Source organism: Nelumbo nucifera, chromosome 8, assembly GCF_055504915.1.
Source record: "Nelumbo nucifera cultivar China Antique chromosome 8, China Antique-T2T, whole genome shotgun sequence".
NCBI classification, from domain to species: domain Eukaryota; kingdom Viridiplantae; phylum Streptophyta; class Magnoliopsida; order Proteales; family Nelumbonaceae; genus Nelumbo; species Nelumbo nucifera.
In genome coordinates, this window is record NC_142656.1 from 8,995,700 (window position 1) to 9,012,153 (window position 16,454).

The following is a 16,454-nucleotide window of genomic DNA, read 5'->3' on the forward strand; positions in this document are numbered from 1 at the left end:
AAAATAACAAAAATACCACTATTGTCCAAAAATACAGAAATACATAAAATTCCAATTGACTCTTCATCTCCTGCATCACTTGGACTTGATGATTGAAACTGCTCGATCCATATTGTAGTCACTGAGACTTGCTGGGAATCACCGAGGATAGATCATTCGCAAAAGAGACTTTGCTAGAGTCGTTGAGGATAGTAATCTGATCGCCAGCAACGATTTTCATTCTTTGAGCGTATTGCAACGATTTATATTCTTTGAGCGTATTGGCGTATTTGAGGATGAATGAGCATCCTGAATTGGATCATATGAGCCATCAATTTGACGATAGACTAACATTAGAGTGTGTAAATTGGTTCAGACGCGAAAACAGAGCAACAATTGGGAAGAAGAATGAATTGCCGATTTCATTGAATGAGGTCTTTATAAATACAATTGGAGGAGAAGAGTAACCGACTAATAATTGACACCTAAGCCTGGAGTTCATTGTAACAAATGACAGCTGTACAACTAACTTACAACTATAATATCTCTAACACCCCCCCCCCCCCCCCTTCAAGTTGGATCATGGAGTAGTCGAATGCCCAACTTGGATAAAAGGTGACAGAATTGATCAGAGTTAAAAGCTTTAAGTAAACAAGTCAGTTGGTTGATTGTAGCTAGGTAAATGGTTCCTTGCTGAACATGATCTCTAACAAAGTGGCAATCGATCTCGATGTGTTTTGTACGCTCGTGAAAAACTGGATTTATTGCAATGTGTAAGGCAGCTTTATTGTCACAATGTAGAAGTATGACATTAACAGAGATGGTGAGTTCAACAAGGAGTCTTTTGAGCCATAAGAGTTCAGAGGTTGTGACTGCCATTGCACGATGCTCAACTTCAGTAGAGAAGCGTGAGACGGTATGCTGCTTCTTTGTTTTCCAAGATATGGGAGAGTTGCCAAGCATGGTAATGTAGCCTGTAGTGGAGCATCGTGTTAGTGGACAGCAGGCCCAATCCGAGTCACAAAATCCTCGAAGAATGAGGTCATTTTGGGCTGCCATGAAGATGCCAGAAGAGGAAGTGCCTTTGAGATAACGAACAACATGCAAAGTAGCATCGAGATGTTCTTGCTTGGGGTCATGCATGAACTGACTTAAGCAGTTGACAGCAAAGCAGAGGTCCGGTCTAGTGATAATGAGGTACATTAGTCGACCAACAAGCCGACGATATTGTGCTGGATCAGTTAGAGATGGACTGGAAGAGTCAGTGAAGTGTCTTTGACACTCCATGGGTGTTGGTGCAGGCTTGCAGTCTATCATCCCTATGTCTTGAAGTATCTTACGAATATATTTTTCTTGACTGAGAAATATGCCTGAATTAGTGCGGGTTACCTCAAGACCCAAGAAAAAACTGGGTGGTCCAAGATCCTTGATTCCAAAGTGCTCATTGAGGAAGGCTTTGAGAGAAGACATGACTGAAGGATCATTCCCGGCAACTATAACATCATCAACATAAACTACGGTAGTAGTGTAAGAAGTGTCATTTTGTTTGGTAAACAATGAATAATCTGTCATAAATTGAGTGAATTCTAGGGAAGGAAGTTCTTGGGTGAATTTATGAAACCACATGCGAGAAGCTTGTTTGAGCCCATAAAGAGATTTCTACAATTTGCATACTCGACAGTCACCTTGTTTGGCAAACCCGGGAGGGATAGTCATGTAGACTTCTTCATCAAGATCTCCGTGTAGGAAAGCAGTGTTGACATTTAGTTGGTGAATGTCCTAGTTCTTGGCTACGACAACTGCAAGTAGGCAACATACTGTAACTAGTTTTGCTATAGGTGCAAATGTGTCATGAAAATCAAGACCTTCCACTTGGTTGTAGCCCTTGGCTACTAAACGTGCTTTGAATCGCTTGTTTGAGCCATCAACATGATATTTGATGCGATAGATCCATTTTGAACCAATAGCTCATTTGCCATGTGGTAGTTCTACAAGAGTCCAAGTGTTGTTCTTTTCCAAGGCTGTAATTTCATCATCCATTGCTTGTTTCCATTGAGGGTCAGAGGCTACTTGAGCATATGTAGTGGGCTCAACCTTTAATGAACTGGTTGCATTGTTAGAGGATGGTGGTGGTGGGTTGATGGATGGTGGAAGGGAATAGATGTAATCTTGTAGTCGGGCTGGGATTTTGTGAGACCGTTGTGGTCGTGTGGTAATGGCTGGGGTCTGTTGAATTGTGGGTGAAAGGGGCGCAGTGTTGGGTTCAAAATCATGGATATTAGGACTTGGAGGTGTCGAGTGGATTCAACAATGATTTCATTTGTGGGTTGGAGAGCAGTATCAATGTGAGTGTCATTTGATTGTGGTAAAGGAATGATGGGGGACGGTTGGGTTTTCTGAGTTTGGGAGAAGGGGAAGATATGCTCATAGAAACTTACATCTCGGGAAACAAATATACGACCAGTAGTTAGGTCGAATATGTAGTATCCTTTCTTGCCATGAGGGTAGCCAACAAAGATTCTTTTAACAGCCTTGCTTGCAAATTTATCAAGGGGTCGGGGATGCACTTGAGCATAACACAAGCACCCGAATACCCGTAAATGTTCATAAGATGGTGGTGAATGAAATAGTGCTTCATATGGTGAGCGGCCAGATAACACCGATGTGGGGAGAAGGTTGATGATGTAAGTGGTTGTCAGTAAACATTCCCCCCAAAATGAAGTAGGTAGTGAGGCCTGAAATTTCAAAGCACGAGCTACTTCCAGCAAATGTCAATGTTTGCGTTCAGCTATACCATTTTGCTGGGGGGTATCAAGGCAAGTGGTTTGATGTAAGATGTCATGGTGAAGGAAGTATTCTTGCAGTTGTCGTGACATGAATTCAGCGCCATTGTCTGATCTGACCATTTGAACTAAACAATTGAATTGTCTATGCACCATGTTGCAAAAATATGTGAGGGAAGGGACTGCCTCTGATTTATTTCGTAACATATATACCCAAGTACATCGGGTGTTATCATCTACAATTGTTAGAAAAACATGAGCCCCAAAATGTGAAGGAATTTGATAGCCTCCCCATATATCGCAGTAGTTTGAACACCAAGAATAAAAGAAATGCTATTGTTGGAAGCATGGCCAAGTCGCCTATGCCATGTGGTCAATTGTCGTCAGTAACAGCCGAATGAGTAGATGTGGGTGTCTAATCCACAAACTTGAAGTGGTACAGACCACGGTGGAGTTTACCCACTCCAATCACCATCTTGGAAACAAGGTCTAGAGGACACAAAAGGTTGGAAAGAATAATACCGCACAGTTTAATTGAACAATAAGCTTACTAACCGACAGTAAATTGCATTTGAATTGTGGCATGTAAAGCACATTATGAAGGATAGTCCCCTTAGCTAATGAAACAGAGCCTTGTTAGTTTGCTGGAATTATGTCACCAATGGGTAGATAAACTGGTTTAGTGAGGTTGTTGTGTGTGACAAAATTCAGGTCTGAAGCAACCATGTGGTCGGAAGCACCACTGTCCAAGATCCAAGAAATAGGAGAGAAGTCATTACCAGATGCATTTGCTGCTGCAAACTTAGGGGGGGCTTACACTCAACAAAGAGAGCAACTGTGTATATTGTTGCATGGTAAGCCCATTGATTGGAGAGGTTCCAGTGGTGTTGCAAGGTTGTGAAGGAATGGATTCAGTTCCAGCTGCACAAGAACTCGATCCATTGCTAGGCCAAGTAGTTGGTGCCTTGTTGCCTTGACGGCCATATTTTACTTTTCCCCAATTGGGAGGATATCCGACTAATTGGTAGCATTTGTTTCTTGTATGCCCCTGCCGTTGGAAATGATTGCATCAAATCTTGGTTCGAGCTAGTCCATTAGAAGCCCGAGGTGGTGGCTGAAACGAGGCTTGCAGTGCCAATGCTTCAGGAATTGACGGGCCACGAAGAGAAATAGACTGCTGATGGCATTCTTCTTGAAGTATCAAAGAATACGCCTTGTTGAGACAGGGCAATGGATCTGACCCGAGGATGCTGGACCGTATGGTGTTGTAGTTTTCATGCAGGCCCATGAGAAATTGATGCAATTTTTCCTTCTCTCGTTCAGCCGCAAGTATCTTTACAGCAGCGCCACATGCGCATTCTGGATGTGAGGTCAAAGTGCCGAGCTCATCCCAGAGTGTTTTTAATCTGATGAAGTAGCTGGTGACAGAGAGATCGGCTTGCTGTAGCATGGCCAGATCCCATTTTAATTGGTGGATTCTTGGAACGTCACTCTGCGAGTATCAGACTTCCAGTTCTTTCCACACATTAGATGCTGAATCTACGAATGCCACACTGTCATAGATTTCTTTTATCATTGAATTGAGGATCCAAGCCACAACATGGCATTGCATTTCTCCCAAGCAGTCCATTCCGGCGAGATAGGGTCAGGATGTGACAAAGATCCGTCTATGAAACAGATCTTGTTCTTGGCACGAAGAGCGTTTTTCATAGCCCTCTGCCAAGGTCGCCGGTGATGAAACCGTCGTTTCTTTTATCCCATGAGACAATAAGGAAAGAGTCGTAGACAATGAAAAGAGACAAGTACGAATCCGCAGATCACCGCTGTTGTTAGTCGACGGCGATGGCCTCGGATCAAAAGATTATTCCAGCCTCACTCTGATACCATGTAAAACTGGTTCAGATGCGAAAACAGAGCAACAATTGGGAGAAGAGTAACCGACTAACAGTTGACACCTAAGCCTGAAATTCGTTGTAACAAATGACAGCTGTACAACTAACTTACTGCTGTAATATCTCTAACAGAGTGTATTGTCTCTTCAGCTGGTCTTAACGGTAAGGTGATAAGCCATTTGGAAATATTGTCCGAAGGCTTAATGGTGGCGTTTTCAAATAGAACTTTGTTCCTGGCTTCCCAAATGAGGTAAAATAAAATACATCCTTGCCCAAAAGTCATGAGAACCTCATGGTTTGACAGGAGCCTAGTAAGGCTCATATACCATTTCGCGAAGAACTGATGCGCCAATGGTGAGAGTATTCTTTCTGGGTTCACACCAACCTGTGCTTCACACCATGTAACCCTCGAAAAGGAACATTTAAAGAATAAATGATGAAAAGAGTACTTGAGTTGAGTGGGAATCTTGCCGCTTTACTAAAAATAAAAAGCCACGCACTGGATCTGGTCTAAATTACTCTTTTTGTTGGTATCTTGCTGTTACTTTTTTTTTTTTCTGCTTGCTTAAATTACTGTTTCTCTTGGTAACATCTAACATGGTGTTTTTTTTTTTTTTTTTTTCTAAATCATTTCCCCGCTATCTAGATTGATGTTCAGACAACAAGCAAACGAACAGTGATAACAAAAGTAACAACCCGGTAGAAGAAAGCTAATTTTGCAGTTGAGTGGAGATAGACACCATCCCCATGTGCTCTGCTTTCTTGTTTCCAATTTCCACAAGCAAAGCCAGTAGGGCCTCGCACATCTCACAAGCATCTGGTTCAGAAGTATCCCTCTTCTGTGAGGAGTAAACCATCCAAGCATGGTCCAGCTTCCGCTCAGGTCGGACCACCACAGAGCCTGGGACCTCTGCATCACGGCACGTCACCAAGCCATCACTTTTCTCTCCATACCGGAGTTGTAGATGCAGTGCACACACTGCCATGACAGCAGCAAGAGGGAAGACCACAGGCACCTTGCGCCCAGTTTGGATGATGTCAGACTCCTCATTCCCAAAACACCTAGGCAAGGGGAGCCGTGGAAGCTCTGCATGGCCTATGTGGGACATCATGGCCAAAACACCTGGTCCTACACTTGCTTCAGAGTGGAAGGACACTAGAGGGATCTGTTCTGGAAGCTTGTGCTTTGTGATGAACTCCTTCCGCTTATCATAAGTGAGATCCTCCAAGGCTCGCATGTCCCCCTGCAGTACAATTTGTATGTTTAACAGCTTCCACAACAAAGCAAGTTTTCCCCATTTCTTTTTCTGAGAATGATGATTAAAACTTCTAGTATAGAAAGATTTTGGCTCCATAAGTAGGGTAAACAATATATTTTATAGTGGTGGAAGCAATTAAGCTCAGAAAAGTCCGGTACTCTGGTTGAAATGCACAGGACACACATTTTAGTTAATCGATGGGAAGTGCTAAGTGATGGTGAAAGTTAAAAACCTGATTCTTATAGTCTAATGCCCTAATTGGGTTGTGTTTTGATTGGCTGAGTCATCTTGGGGTGGGGATCGATGTCCCAGTTGCACAAGCTTCAGAATTCGGTATCTTGGCTCCAAAAAATGGTGCCGTGCAGAACACAAATTCATTAAATTATAGGCTATAATCTGCAGTTTTTGAGATTTTAAAAACCACAAGGGACCCCATTGCCCCCTAGTTCCACCTTAATCCAAAGAGAAACTTCGAAAATGAGATTACCTTGATAAGCTTGCATATCAAGAGCTCCATGATCATCCGAGCTTCCCTGTTAGCAATCTGGCCTTGTCGGAGAATGTCAGAAGCAATGGGGCTTCCACCGTAAGGGCTTTGCACTAATGCCAAGCCAGCAACCTTGTCTTCTAGGTCAGACCAGTAAAGGGACAATGCTGCTGCAGCATCCACCCCACCTTTGCTGTGCCCAAGCAGCATAACCTGCTTGCCAGAACCCCAATACAGTTCCTCAATGTATTGCTTTAACTCCCATGCATTGTGCTCCACTGATGCCTGCATATGAAAATTTCCAATATAAAGGGCACAACAACATGAATTATTACAGTTCTAGAGACATGATAATGATGACAATGGGGATTATAACAACTGCGATGATAATGATGAAAAAGAAGGTAAACAGGAATTCATTTCTTACCTCACTGTGAATCTTTGCAATATGGCATGCAAGACCCATCTTCGAGAAAAATCTTTTTGTATTCACAAAATACAAGGGACCATGGTTGCTAAAAAGACCTGCAAGAACCATGAGTTGCAGCAGAAAAGGATCAACAGCCTATTCCAAGAATCAAACAAAGAGCTAGAAGCTCAATGCTCTAGACTAGGAAAAAATAGAAATTTTCTCACCTGGAATTAGCAAGTAGACAAATGAATTAGGCAGAGTATGCTCCCCATTTCTGGAAACCATAGAAAGCAATAACCAATTGGATTCACATATTATAAACAAAAAAGACAAGAAAGGGAATAAGCAATGACATTCACATATACCAGGCCGTACTGGCAGGAAGAAAAAGAACCATTGCTCATACGGCACACAGTCATACATTTAAAAATGGCGCAAATAACCAATATTCATAAGACAAAGTGTCCAGTGAAAAAGAATAAATGCCCATTAACTAAGACCTTTCTACCTAAAAACATTCCAAAAGCTTGCAGCATAATTGTAAGGCAATTATTACCTATCTGCAGAATGCCAGAATCAAATCTTTTTTTACTTCAGACTTGAAATATTTTTTATCAATACTGAAATAGATTCATTAAATAAAATTAAGTACAGAGAGAGAGAGAGACTCTCTTAATTCTCCCAAAACAGAATGACATGATTACAACATAGCCAAAAATGGTTGATTCCTTCCCACCCCATGTTTAGCCAGTGCATCAGCAAAGAAATTAGCGTCTCTTTTCACCCAATGCAGATTCACTTCCATTCCTGGTGCCAGCCACTTAACTTAAACCTTCTTTTTTCATTAATGTAGTTCCACCCACCCACCCCCCTCCTTTTGAAGCCAGCTTATAACCAGACTTTGAATCCCCTTCAATTATCAGTTTGCGGATCTTCATTTCCTTGGCTTTTTGAACTCATTCCATAAGGGCTGAACTTCAGTCCTCAAAGAATCTCCCACACCAATAGGACCTGAGAAGAGAGCAATGATTCTTCCTTCATCATTTCTAAAAACTCCTCCAATGCCTGAGGGCCTGGATTTCCTTCACATACCATCAAAGTTCAGAGTTCAGACTGGAAATAGTTCATCAAGTACATTTAATTTAGTTTCTAAGAGGAGCACCCGATTCTTCTTGAGAGCACTGGAACTATTCTATATATACCCATTTACCACATGACCTGGATATTGTTGAGAAGAACAAACCAGAACAGTAGCACACATAGGTGTCTTAAGGGTGTCCAAAAATTGTATAGAAGAACCATTCAGTTGGTGAACATGAATCTTATGCTTTAAATTCAACCTGTGGATCGCAAATAAAATACCTAATCTATAGAAATAAGAATGATTGCCATGTCTTAGGTTATGCAAGATAATGAGTTAATGACATAAGAAATGCTCATTCCCATATATAAAACTCAGGTGGTCTCTCAGTCGAATGTAAAATAAATGTTTCAAGTATTATATTTCAGAAATGTGACATCCACTGTAAGTGCAGACTACTAACTACATAAGAAGGAAATTATATATCTACTCTTATTATAATGAGTCCATTTATTTTCATTGCAGTTCATTAGAAAACACCAAAAACCATATCATCCAACCTTAAACATTTTTCTACCCCTTAGAGAAAAAAGAAATAATTCCCATTTGATGATAACTAGATAAAGATGGAGAAAGTTACTCTAAGCAGATTAATTATTCCTTTTTTATACAACTTTACTGCCTCTACTACATTGAAGGGTTATGGACAAATTCATCCATCAGATAAGGGATATACGTTCACTTTTCTAGTCCACACAAGTCTTGTATCCTAGTCCACTGAAAATGCCTATTTTGAAAGCAGGGATTTTCTGCTACTACAGCCTTCCCATCAGTTTCCTTGCCAACATATCCTCTGAGATGCAGTTATGTTAAAGATGTGACTGTTCCTTTTGACCAAGAGGGTCCAACAAACTGCCAAAGGAATCATGTTTTACGCTGGTCTGCTTTCTTACTTAACCCCTGCAGATACCGGCTTTCCAAAACTTCCCTAAATGATCTTCAGAAACAGGGTTTAGCCCCAAATATACCCAAACACCTGGCCTATAACTTATTGGCTGCTTGACAAAGTAAGAAAATTGTGATTTCCTGATTCAGGTTGTGAACCACGCTGCATACATACTTCTTTATCCAGCCCCAAATACTTTAGGCCCAAAGTATAACTTTCTCCATACATAGAAAGATTGAATTCCTTCCAGATTGCAAGAATGGAAGTTCTAATGACATCTGAGAGAGTTTGAAAGTGCAAATAGATTGTTATAATCAATATAATGAACTCTATGCAGTCTACCACATGATATTAGATTAGTTCGTTACCTTATTCGTTTAAGTAGTTCCATGAATCTAGATGTACCATCCTCCACGGGTGCCATCCCAGGAGTTCGCTGCAACCATCCAATATCATCAGAGGACCCATGCATTGTCCTCCGCACTCGGGAAAAGAAACTGGTAACAGCAGACATCGCTAGTTTATTTCAATAGGAACAAAGTGAAATTAACAGTTTCAAGGAAAATACAGACAAACCCATTAAGTTCATGAACTAGCCTTTTTACCTCCGAACTTGAATTTGAGCATGTCTGACATGAAAGAAGGAACGTCTCCAACAGGCAAATGTCAACCTCCAGGCAAGTCTAAAACCAAATACAGGTAGTAGCAGCCTGGAAAAGGTTGGATCATCTGTAAGAAACATGCAGATGCACAGGTAAAGCTAAAATTAAAAGCATGCTCTGATTTGTATAAGGGTTTTAGGCTCCATTTGATAAGACTGCAAACATCAAACCAAGGCAAATTTGCAGCCCAGTTTGATAGACATTCAGTAAGAGTGCATATTTACTTCTAAACAAGGTGTAAAAATGTTTTTTAGTCCCCATTTGCACTCATTTAGCAGCAAGTTTTGCCTCCAAAAAAGGCTACAAATTTTTTACTCAGGCTCAGTTTGGAAGGAGTACAAATACAAATATGTACAGTGCAAAACCTTGTATTTTGAACTATTTTATGTGTATTTACACTGTACATATTTGTATTTGTACTCCTTCCAAACTAAACCTCATTGTTTTCATTTACACTCATCTTAATGTTCAGTGGTCAAATAGCTGAATTTTTTGTATTTGTGTTCATCTTTATCGAATAAACATAACACCAGAAAATTTGTATTCATCTTTGTACCCATCATAACAACCAAACCACTGAAAATTAAAAGGGTGCAAAACCAAACCGAGTTTGCACCCTCAACTCCTCAAGTTTGAACAAATTTTCATTCATGTGAGTGCATTCATTTTTTGTACTCTTACCAAATACAGCCTTAATAATTCTCAAAGAACATTATTGTCTAAAGAACCACAGTACCCCCCCAATCTGGATTCCATGAAACCTATTCTTCCCAAATTCTGAGTGAACTATACAATTGAATTTCCATACTAAGCTATCTAAACATACAATGTCATGGTGCACCTGCAGCACTATGATAGCCTACACCACAGAACAATGGTTGTAAGTCATGGTGCATTTGAGGGTGTCCATCAAAGCTGTGTTCCCAAATTATATGGGGACCAAAGCATATGATTGGATTGCCATGCAATGACCAAGGCAGATAATTTAAATCTGTAGATATTAAAAACCAATCAGTTTAAGATGTAAATCTGGGTAGGATACAAAACTGAAACCAAATCGATTAGGTTATGTCAGATAAATTGATTAGATTATGTCAGATGCAGGGTACAAAAAGGAAATATTTCTGCATCCATCTAGGAGCACCTTGTCACCTGAGATAACAAATCACATGATAGTGACACTTACCACAAAAGTATAAAACTGGACACATGCCACATGTACAGTAGGTCAGGAGCCACCACTTAATTGGGCAACAGAAACCAGATCTACAGAATATTTTCTGGACTTAAGTTTTGCACCATGGAAAAGGAAAAGGACTGAAACCAAATGGCTGAGATCACCTGACTGTAATATATTTTCCCCTGTAGATCTAGTTGGAACCTAATAAATGCAATGCCTTAATCTTATGCAATCCTTATGTATTTCCGCATGTATGTAGATGTGTCTTTAAGGATAGCCTCATGAATGCTTTAGTTTTTCTGTGCTTCCTTCCTCCTTCGATCCCTCACCTCTCCCCCAACAACCTGACCAAGAAAAAGGTCAGCCTAGCTTCCTTGTAATATATTTTCCCCTGAGATCTAGTTGGAACCTAATAAATGTAACGCCTTAATCTTATGCAATCCTTGTGTATTTCCACATGTATGTAGATGTGTCTTTAAGGATAGCCTCACGAATGCTTTAGTTTTTCTGTGCTTCCTTCCTCCTTCGAACCCTCACCTCTCCCCCAGCAACCTGACCAAGAAAAAGGTCAGCCTAGCTTCCTTGTAATATATTTTCCCCTGTAGATCTAGTTGAAACCTAATAAATGTAACACCTTAATCTTATGCAATCCTTACGTATTTTCACATGTACGTAGATGTGTCTTTAAGGATAGCCTCATGAATGCTTTAGCTTTTCTGTGCTTCCTTCCTCCTTCGAACCCTCACCTCTCCCCCAGCAACCTGACCAAGAAAAAGGTCAGCCTAGCTTCCTTGTAATATATTTTTCCCTGTAGATCTAGTTGGAACCTAATAAATGCAATGCATGCCTTAATCTTATGCAATCCTTGTGTATTTCCACATGTATGTAGATGTGTCTTTAAGGATAGCCTCATGAATGCTTTAGTTTTTCTGTTCTTCCTTCCTCCTTCGAACCCTCACCTCTCCCCCAACAACCTGACCAAGAAAAAGGTCAGCCTAGCCATGTTTATATGCACAAATGGATGGATATAGAAGCCCCTGGGCCCTGGGCTCCCATAATGTTCACAATTTGAAACAAGGATACAGCAGGTTTTGACTAAAGGTTAAAATGCACTACTTAATCTTTATAACTGAATATCATTTCTCATGAGATGAAAGGATAGGAGGATTCATACCCTTGAAAATTGAAAGGACCACCCCAATTGGTATGGTTGTTTTGTACAATTTCAAAATTTCTACTTGAAGAGAAGTTTTCAAGGATTTCTGGCACTCCTATTGCATTGATCTGGAGGCTTGTGCCTGGATCAGAAGGTTTAGGAGAGGTTGAACAACCCTTCGAATGAGATCGGTATGTCCTGCCACATGAAGATCTTGTATGCCGCCCAGAAGACAAGAATCCCATATCTTGTGAGCATCTTTCTATATCTCTGAAGACAAGATCCTCTACAACAACAAATTGCACCCAAAGATAGCCATTATGTTTGTAAAATGGTTTCAAATAGCAACTATGAACTAAGGGCATAAAACTCAGTTGAGCATCCTAATTTAACAAGAATAGGATTTATAATGTAAATAAAGGTCACATAATCAAACTACCATTTATCAACCTAAAAATGATAAAGAATTTACCAATGAAACGAATGAAGCGACGTCTTATTTGGGAAGCCAACGTCAAGATACGAAATAAAAAGTCATCCATTGACAAGCAAAAAACAAGCTGTTCAGAAGGTAAATTTGTGGTCATTGCAGAATGATAAAGTTCAGACCTGCACTAGAATTCAGTAAGAAATAACAGTAGCAAAAAACTAAAAAGGATAGAGAGAGAAGAAGAGAAGAGAAGAGAGGAGAAGGAAAAACTGGTTCGAACTAGAGAGAGAGTTCAGTTCTCCCTAGTCAGCCAGATTGTATTTATACTTTTCTAATGAAAACAAAAGGTCTGTTTTGCCCCTACTTAAGTATGGGACACATCACTTAAACATGACACCTCACACCAAAATAAACAAATTGACAAAACTACCTCTATACAGTCAACACTAACACGGAATTACAGAAGTCTTGATGAAAGACCTTATATTAGACACTCCTAGTGACTTGAGCAGTCCTTTTATCAGGTTATAACTTATAATACACCATAAAATGACAGAGAGCAAAAAAATTGAAGTTTTCAAGAAGCAGAAGAATTGAAAATAAACTTACCAAAAAAAACTGAACTTATCTCAGTTGGTGAAGATCAAATATTGGAGAAGTGGCTGCTACTCTGAGGTGGAGGTGTGTATAACTCATCATCATCACCTAAGCCTTATCCCAACCACATGGTGTCAGAGGCTCAGAGCTACACGAATCCTGTTTTGCCATTATGATCTGTTTAGTGCCACATTCACTAAATATATAGAATTAAATTTCAGCCTTTAGGCTGTGTTTGGTTTGAAAGAAAAGGTAGGGAAACCTGTACAAGGTATACAGCCTAAAGGGTGGAGGTGTGTATCACTGCCATCAGGATTTATAGGTCTCTCATTGGGTCCAAGCTATAGATCCAAGCAATATGAGATCCTATAATTGAAAGTTTCAAGTGTAAATCATCTGGATAGAAGAAGGATTATTTTTTAAGTAAATAAGGCATCAATTTCATTAAAATAAATAAAAAGGTTGCAACAACAAATAGGGTGATCACATAGCACCCTACTCACAAAAACAAACAAGAAGAAAGCACAAAAATGGGGACTTCTTGTAGGACGGTCCAAATGAGGAAAAGAAATTCCATTTGGTGGCCTGGTTATGTCTCAAAAGATGAAGGGCAGTGGGTGTAAGACGACTAAGTGGCTGTTTGATAACAGCTTAAGTTACCGAAATGAAAAACTTATTGCTTTGTCTTTTAGTGGATAAAATGATCAAATAATAAAATATACAGGAGTATAGTAGTCTACCCAACTTCAGCTTCAGCCATTAAGGAGCTCACAACCACCTTAAAATCTTATTCACTAAAAACCAAACAATAAGCTTTTAAGTTCAGTTGCTCCAGCTGTTTTATTAAACAACCCCTAAGGATGATGAATAGATAGTTCTTGGAAAATGGCTCTGGAGATAAGGGATGGAGAAAGAGAATCTATGGTGTAATAAGCACGGGAGCAATGCTATGAATTGGGAAGTTTCACATATCTAGAATACATTTGCAGCGAGCTTATAGAAGGGTATAACGCAAATTATGGATGAGTTTGGAGGGATGCACAGTGACAGATCATTGGAATTTGGAAGCAGTCTACCGAGATCTGTTCAATATTGCATTCAACAAAGATGCAACAATTCAAGATTATTACAAGGTAGTGAACAGCAGCATTTTTTTTTTGGCACCAAGATTTCTCTGTAATGTGAATGATTGGATGCTGACATTTCAATATTTCACCTAAATTGTTGCCACATACAGACATGGAGGATGGCAGAATTTGAATGGTGAGTAGGGCTGACATTTTATTACTAAACCTTTCTACCTATGAAAGGAAATAGCCAGTATACTTTTCTGTGGAGGTAGATTCAGAAGACTCATGTCTCCTCTAAAGTATCCTTCTTCACATGGATGCTAGAATTGGATAGGATTTCTCACCATTAACATCTCATCAATAAAGGAATAAATATTAAAAATAGGTGCTATCAGTGAGGTGCTAAGGAGGGATCACTTAAATATCTAATAATCAATTGTAACTTCATTCTTAAGACTTGGTCTCATTTCCTTGAACTTTTCAATCAGCAATGGGTAACTCTGGAGGACCTTCCTAGATTAATCTCATCATAGAAGGTGACTGGTTTTAGTGTAAGAAGGAAAATATTAGTGAACCTGCTTCATTTTGCATTATGCTGGACTATATGGAAAATGAAGAACAACAGGATTTTTGAATCTAAGGAATATAGGGAAATAGTTGGCTAAATAGAGAAGGCTCTTGTTTGATGGATTGGGATTCTCAAGCATTTTAATGGGTTCAACAGGATCATTTCACGAACCAGTAGATTAGTTTTATCTCACATTTATCCTTTCTAGTGCAATAAGAAGGTTCATATACTAATGTTTTCTTGCTGTTCTGCCTCTGTTATAATCCTTGTAACCATTTCAACTTTAAGGGAACCTCTCCCTCAGTTTCTCAGTAATACAATATTAGTTAAAATTTATAAAAAAAAAATGACTGAAAGCAAACTAGATTTGAGGACAAATTCTTTTGAAAAAAGAAAAGAAAAAGATAATCCAATGTGTAACAAACCCTCCCACACAACTATCTTTCATGCTAAACAGATAAAAAGCTTGAATCTCACAACATGCTTTCTTTCATTTCCCTGATTACTAAGGAGAAAACAATTCTTTGCATCATGTCAAACCTGTTGTGACTTAGTAATCTAATTCTAATAATTTTGTCAACCACAATGCACAGATATGCAGAATGTAAGTATATGCATCGGATAAAAAAACACTCACAGATGAAGAGATGGAATTCATTTGCCTGTTGATGCATGACTCTCCCATATATCTCCAATCCTGAATGAATACACAACAGGATAAGGCTACTAATTCTGTCTGAAAGGAGCACAAGATATGCAGAACTCTTCTTTCTTCTAATGATATAAAATCTGTACTAAATTATCTAAAAGGAAAGGATGCCGTCTACAACTATACAGTCATCATAAGATGGGACCCAGGTATAGTAATTTGAGCATCTTTTATGCTATGCACAAAAAGAATAATTTATATATAATTTACTCTCTAATATTGTGATGAGCCAGTTCAAGGAATCAAATGAAGTGATTGGTCATTTCCAGAAAACAAAATCAAATATTGAAAATCAATAGTCAAAACAAAAATTGAAGAATAGCAGACAAATGGACAGAAATGCAAATATTGGCTGATTGATCAAAAAATAAAAATATTGGTCATCTCTGCTCTAACTTCTAGATAGCCAGTCTAATTACAGAAATCAGAAAACGGAAGTTGAAGAATAGCAGATAAATGGATAGGAATTCAATTTTACTCTCCCCCCCCCTAATTTATATACCCTAGCTGAAGGAAATCAAACATTCAACAGTCTGTCCAAATTAGCAAACTAAAACCATTTTAAACCCAAGGACAGACAGAAGAGGTCCGAATCAAATACAGCACCCTGCAATATAGCCTCGAGAAGTAAAAATAGGCCAGGCTGATCAAACGCAGAAAACCAGTGGGTTGAGAAACATAACAGTCTGTCCAAACGCACGCCTACTTCCATTTTACAATTCTCTCAGAGGATCCAACTACGACTACGTAAGTAGTTGGAGAAAAGGGAATCTTCTCTCACAGACACGGATAAATATAGAGGTGCATATACCAAACCTCAAAAAAAAGCTACCTAAATACGGAATTCTGCCTTCGAAGTTTGAAGAAGCCGACGGTGAATTTGGAATTAAGAAAAAAAAAACGAATTGCAAGAAATTATAAATTTTGCATATCCTTCTCCATGGCACCACCTGCTTCAGATCGTTAACTGTGACGCGATCGTCAAATTGTAGATAAGTAATTTTTGCAGTGTTATAAAACGTTGGGTGGAATTGGGATTGGGTTTGGGTTTGGGACCCGCTTCCGATTGTTCATTGAGAAAATGAAAACCCACAACCCGCAGCCCAGAGGCAAAGGCGAGACAACAATCGCATCGCTGCTCAATTTATTATTTGTGGTGGGAGGAAAAGTGATGCTTAGCTTGAACGGTCGCTTTGCTTTGTGCGGGACGGAACTCGGAAGTATAGATTGAAATGGACACTGT

At 39.4% G+C, this 16,454-nt stretch overlaps 1 protein-coding gene across 15 annotated transcripts; it reads right to left on the reverse strand.

Annotated features, from left to right (window-relative positions):
- Positions 1–5,160: 5,160 nt before the first annotated feature.
- On the reverse strand, positions 5,161–16,454 carry LOC104592098 (uncharacterized). 15 transcript variants are annotated; one of them, XM_088892948.1, is made up of 12 exons: positions 16,162–16,433; positions 15,140–15,199; positions 13,127–13,230; positions 12,877–13,023; positions 12,310–12,397; positions 11,856–12,123; positions 9,445–9,549; positions 9,208–9,336; positions 7,037–7,086; positions 6,828–6,925; positions 6,401–6,685; positions 5,161–5,898 (listed from the first exon to the last, which is right to left on the reverse strand). In XM_088892948.1, exons 5-12 carry the CDS (start codon positions 12,377–12,379, stop codon positions 5,365–5,367), a joined length of 1,539 nt encoding a protein of 512 aa, XP_088749074.1. In that variant the 5' UTR covers positions 12,380–12,397; positions 12,877–13,023; positions 13,127–13,230; positions 15,140–15,199; positions 16,162–16,433; the 3' UTR covers positions 5,161–5,364. The 15 variants fall into 15 exon arrangements, with proteins under 15 accessions (XP_088749074.1, XP_010249585.1, XP_088749081.1 ...); XM_010251283.3 differs by having other exon boundaries at positions 12,310–12,446; XM_088892955.1 differs by having other exon boundaries at positions 12,310–12,332; positions 16,044–16,201.

Excerpts from the sequence above, each read along its gene's own strand:
- LOC104592098 (XM_010251283.3), bottom strand. The coding sequence starts at position 12,424 with ATGACCACAAATTTACCTTCTGAACAGCTTGTTTTTTGCTTGTCAATG. Across the intron at positions 9,337-9,444 it reads GCTCAAATTCAAGTTCGGAG|TTTCTTTTCCCGAGTGCGGA; the intron begins GTAAAAAGGCTA and ends TGCTGTTACCAG. Across the intron at positions 7,087-9,207 it reads GAACTACTTAAACGAATAAG|AAATGGGGAGCATACTCTGC; the intron begins GTAACGAACTAA and ends TATGGTTTCCAG.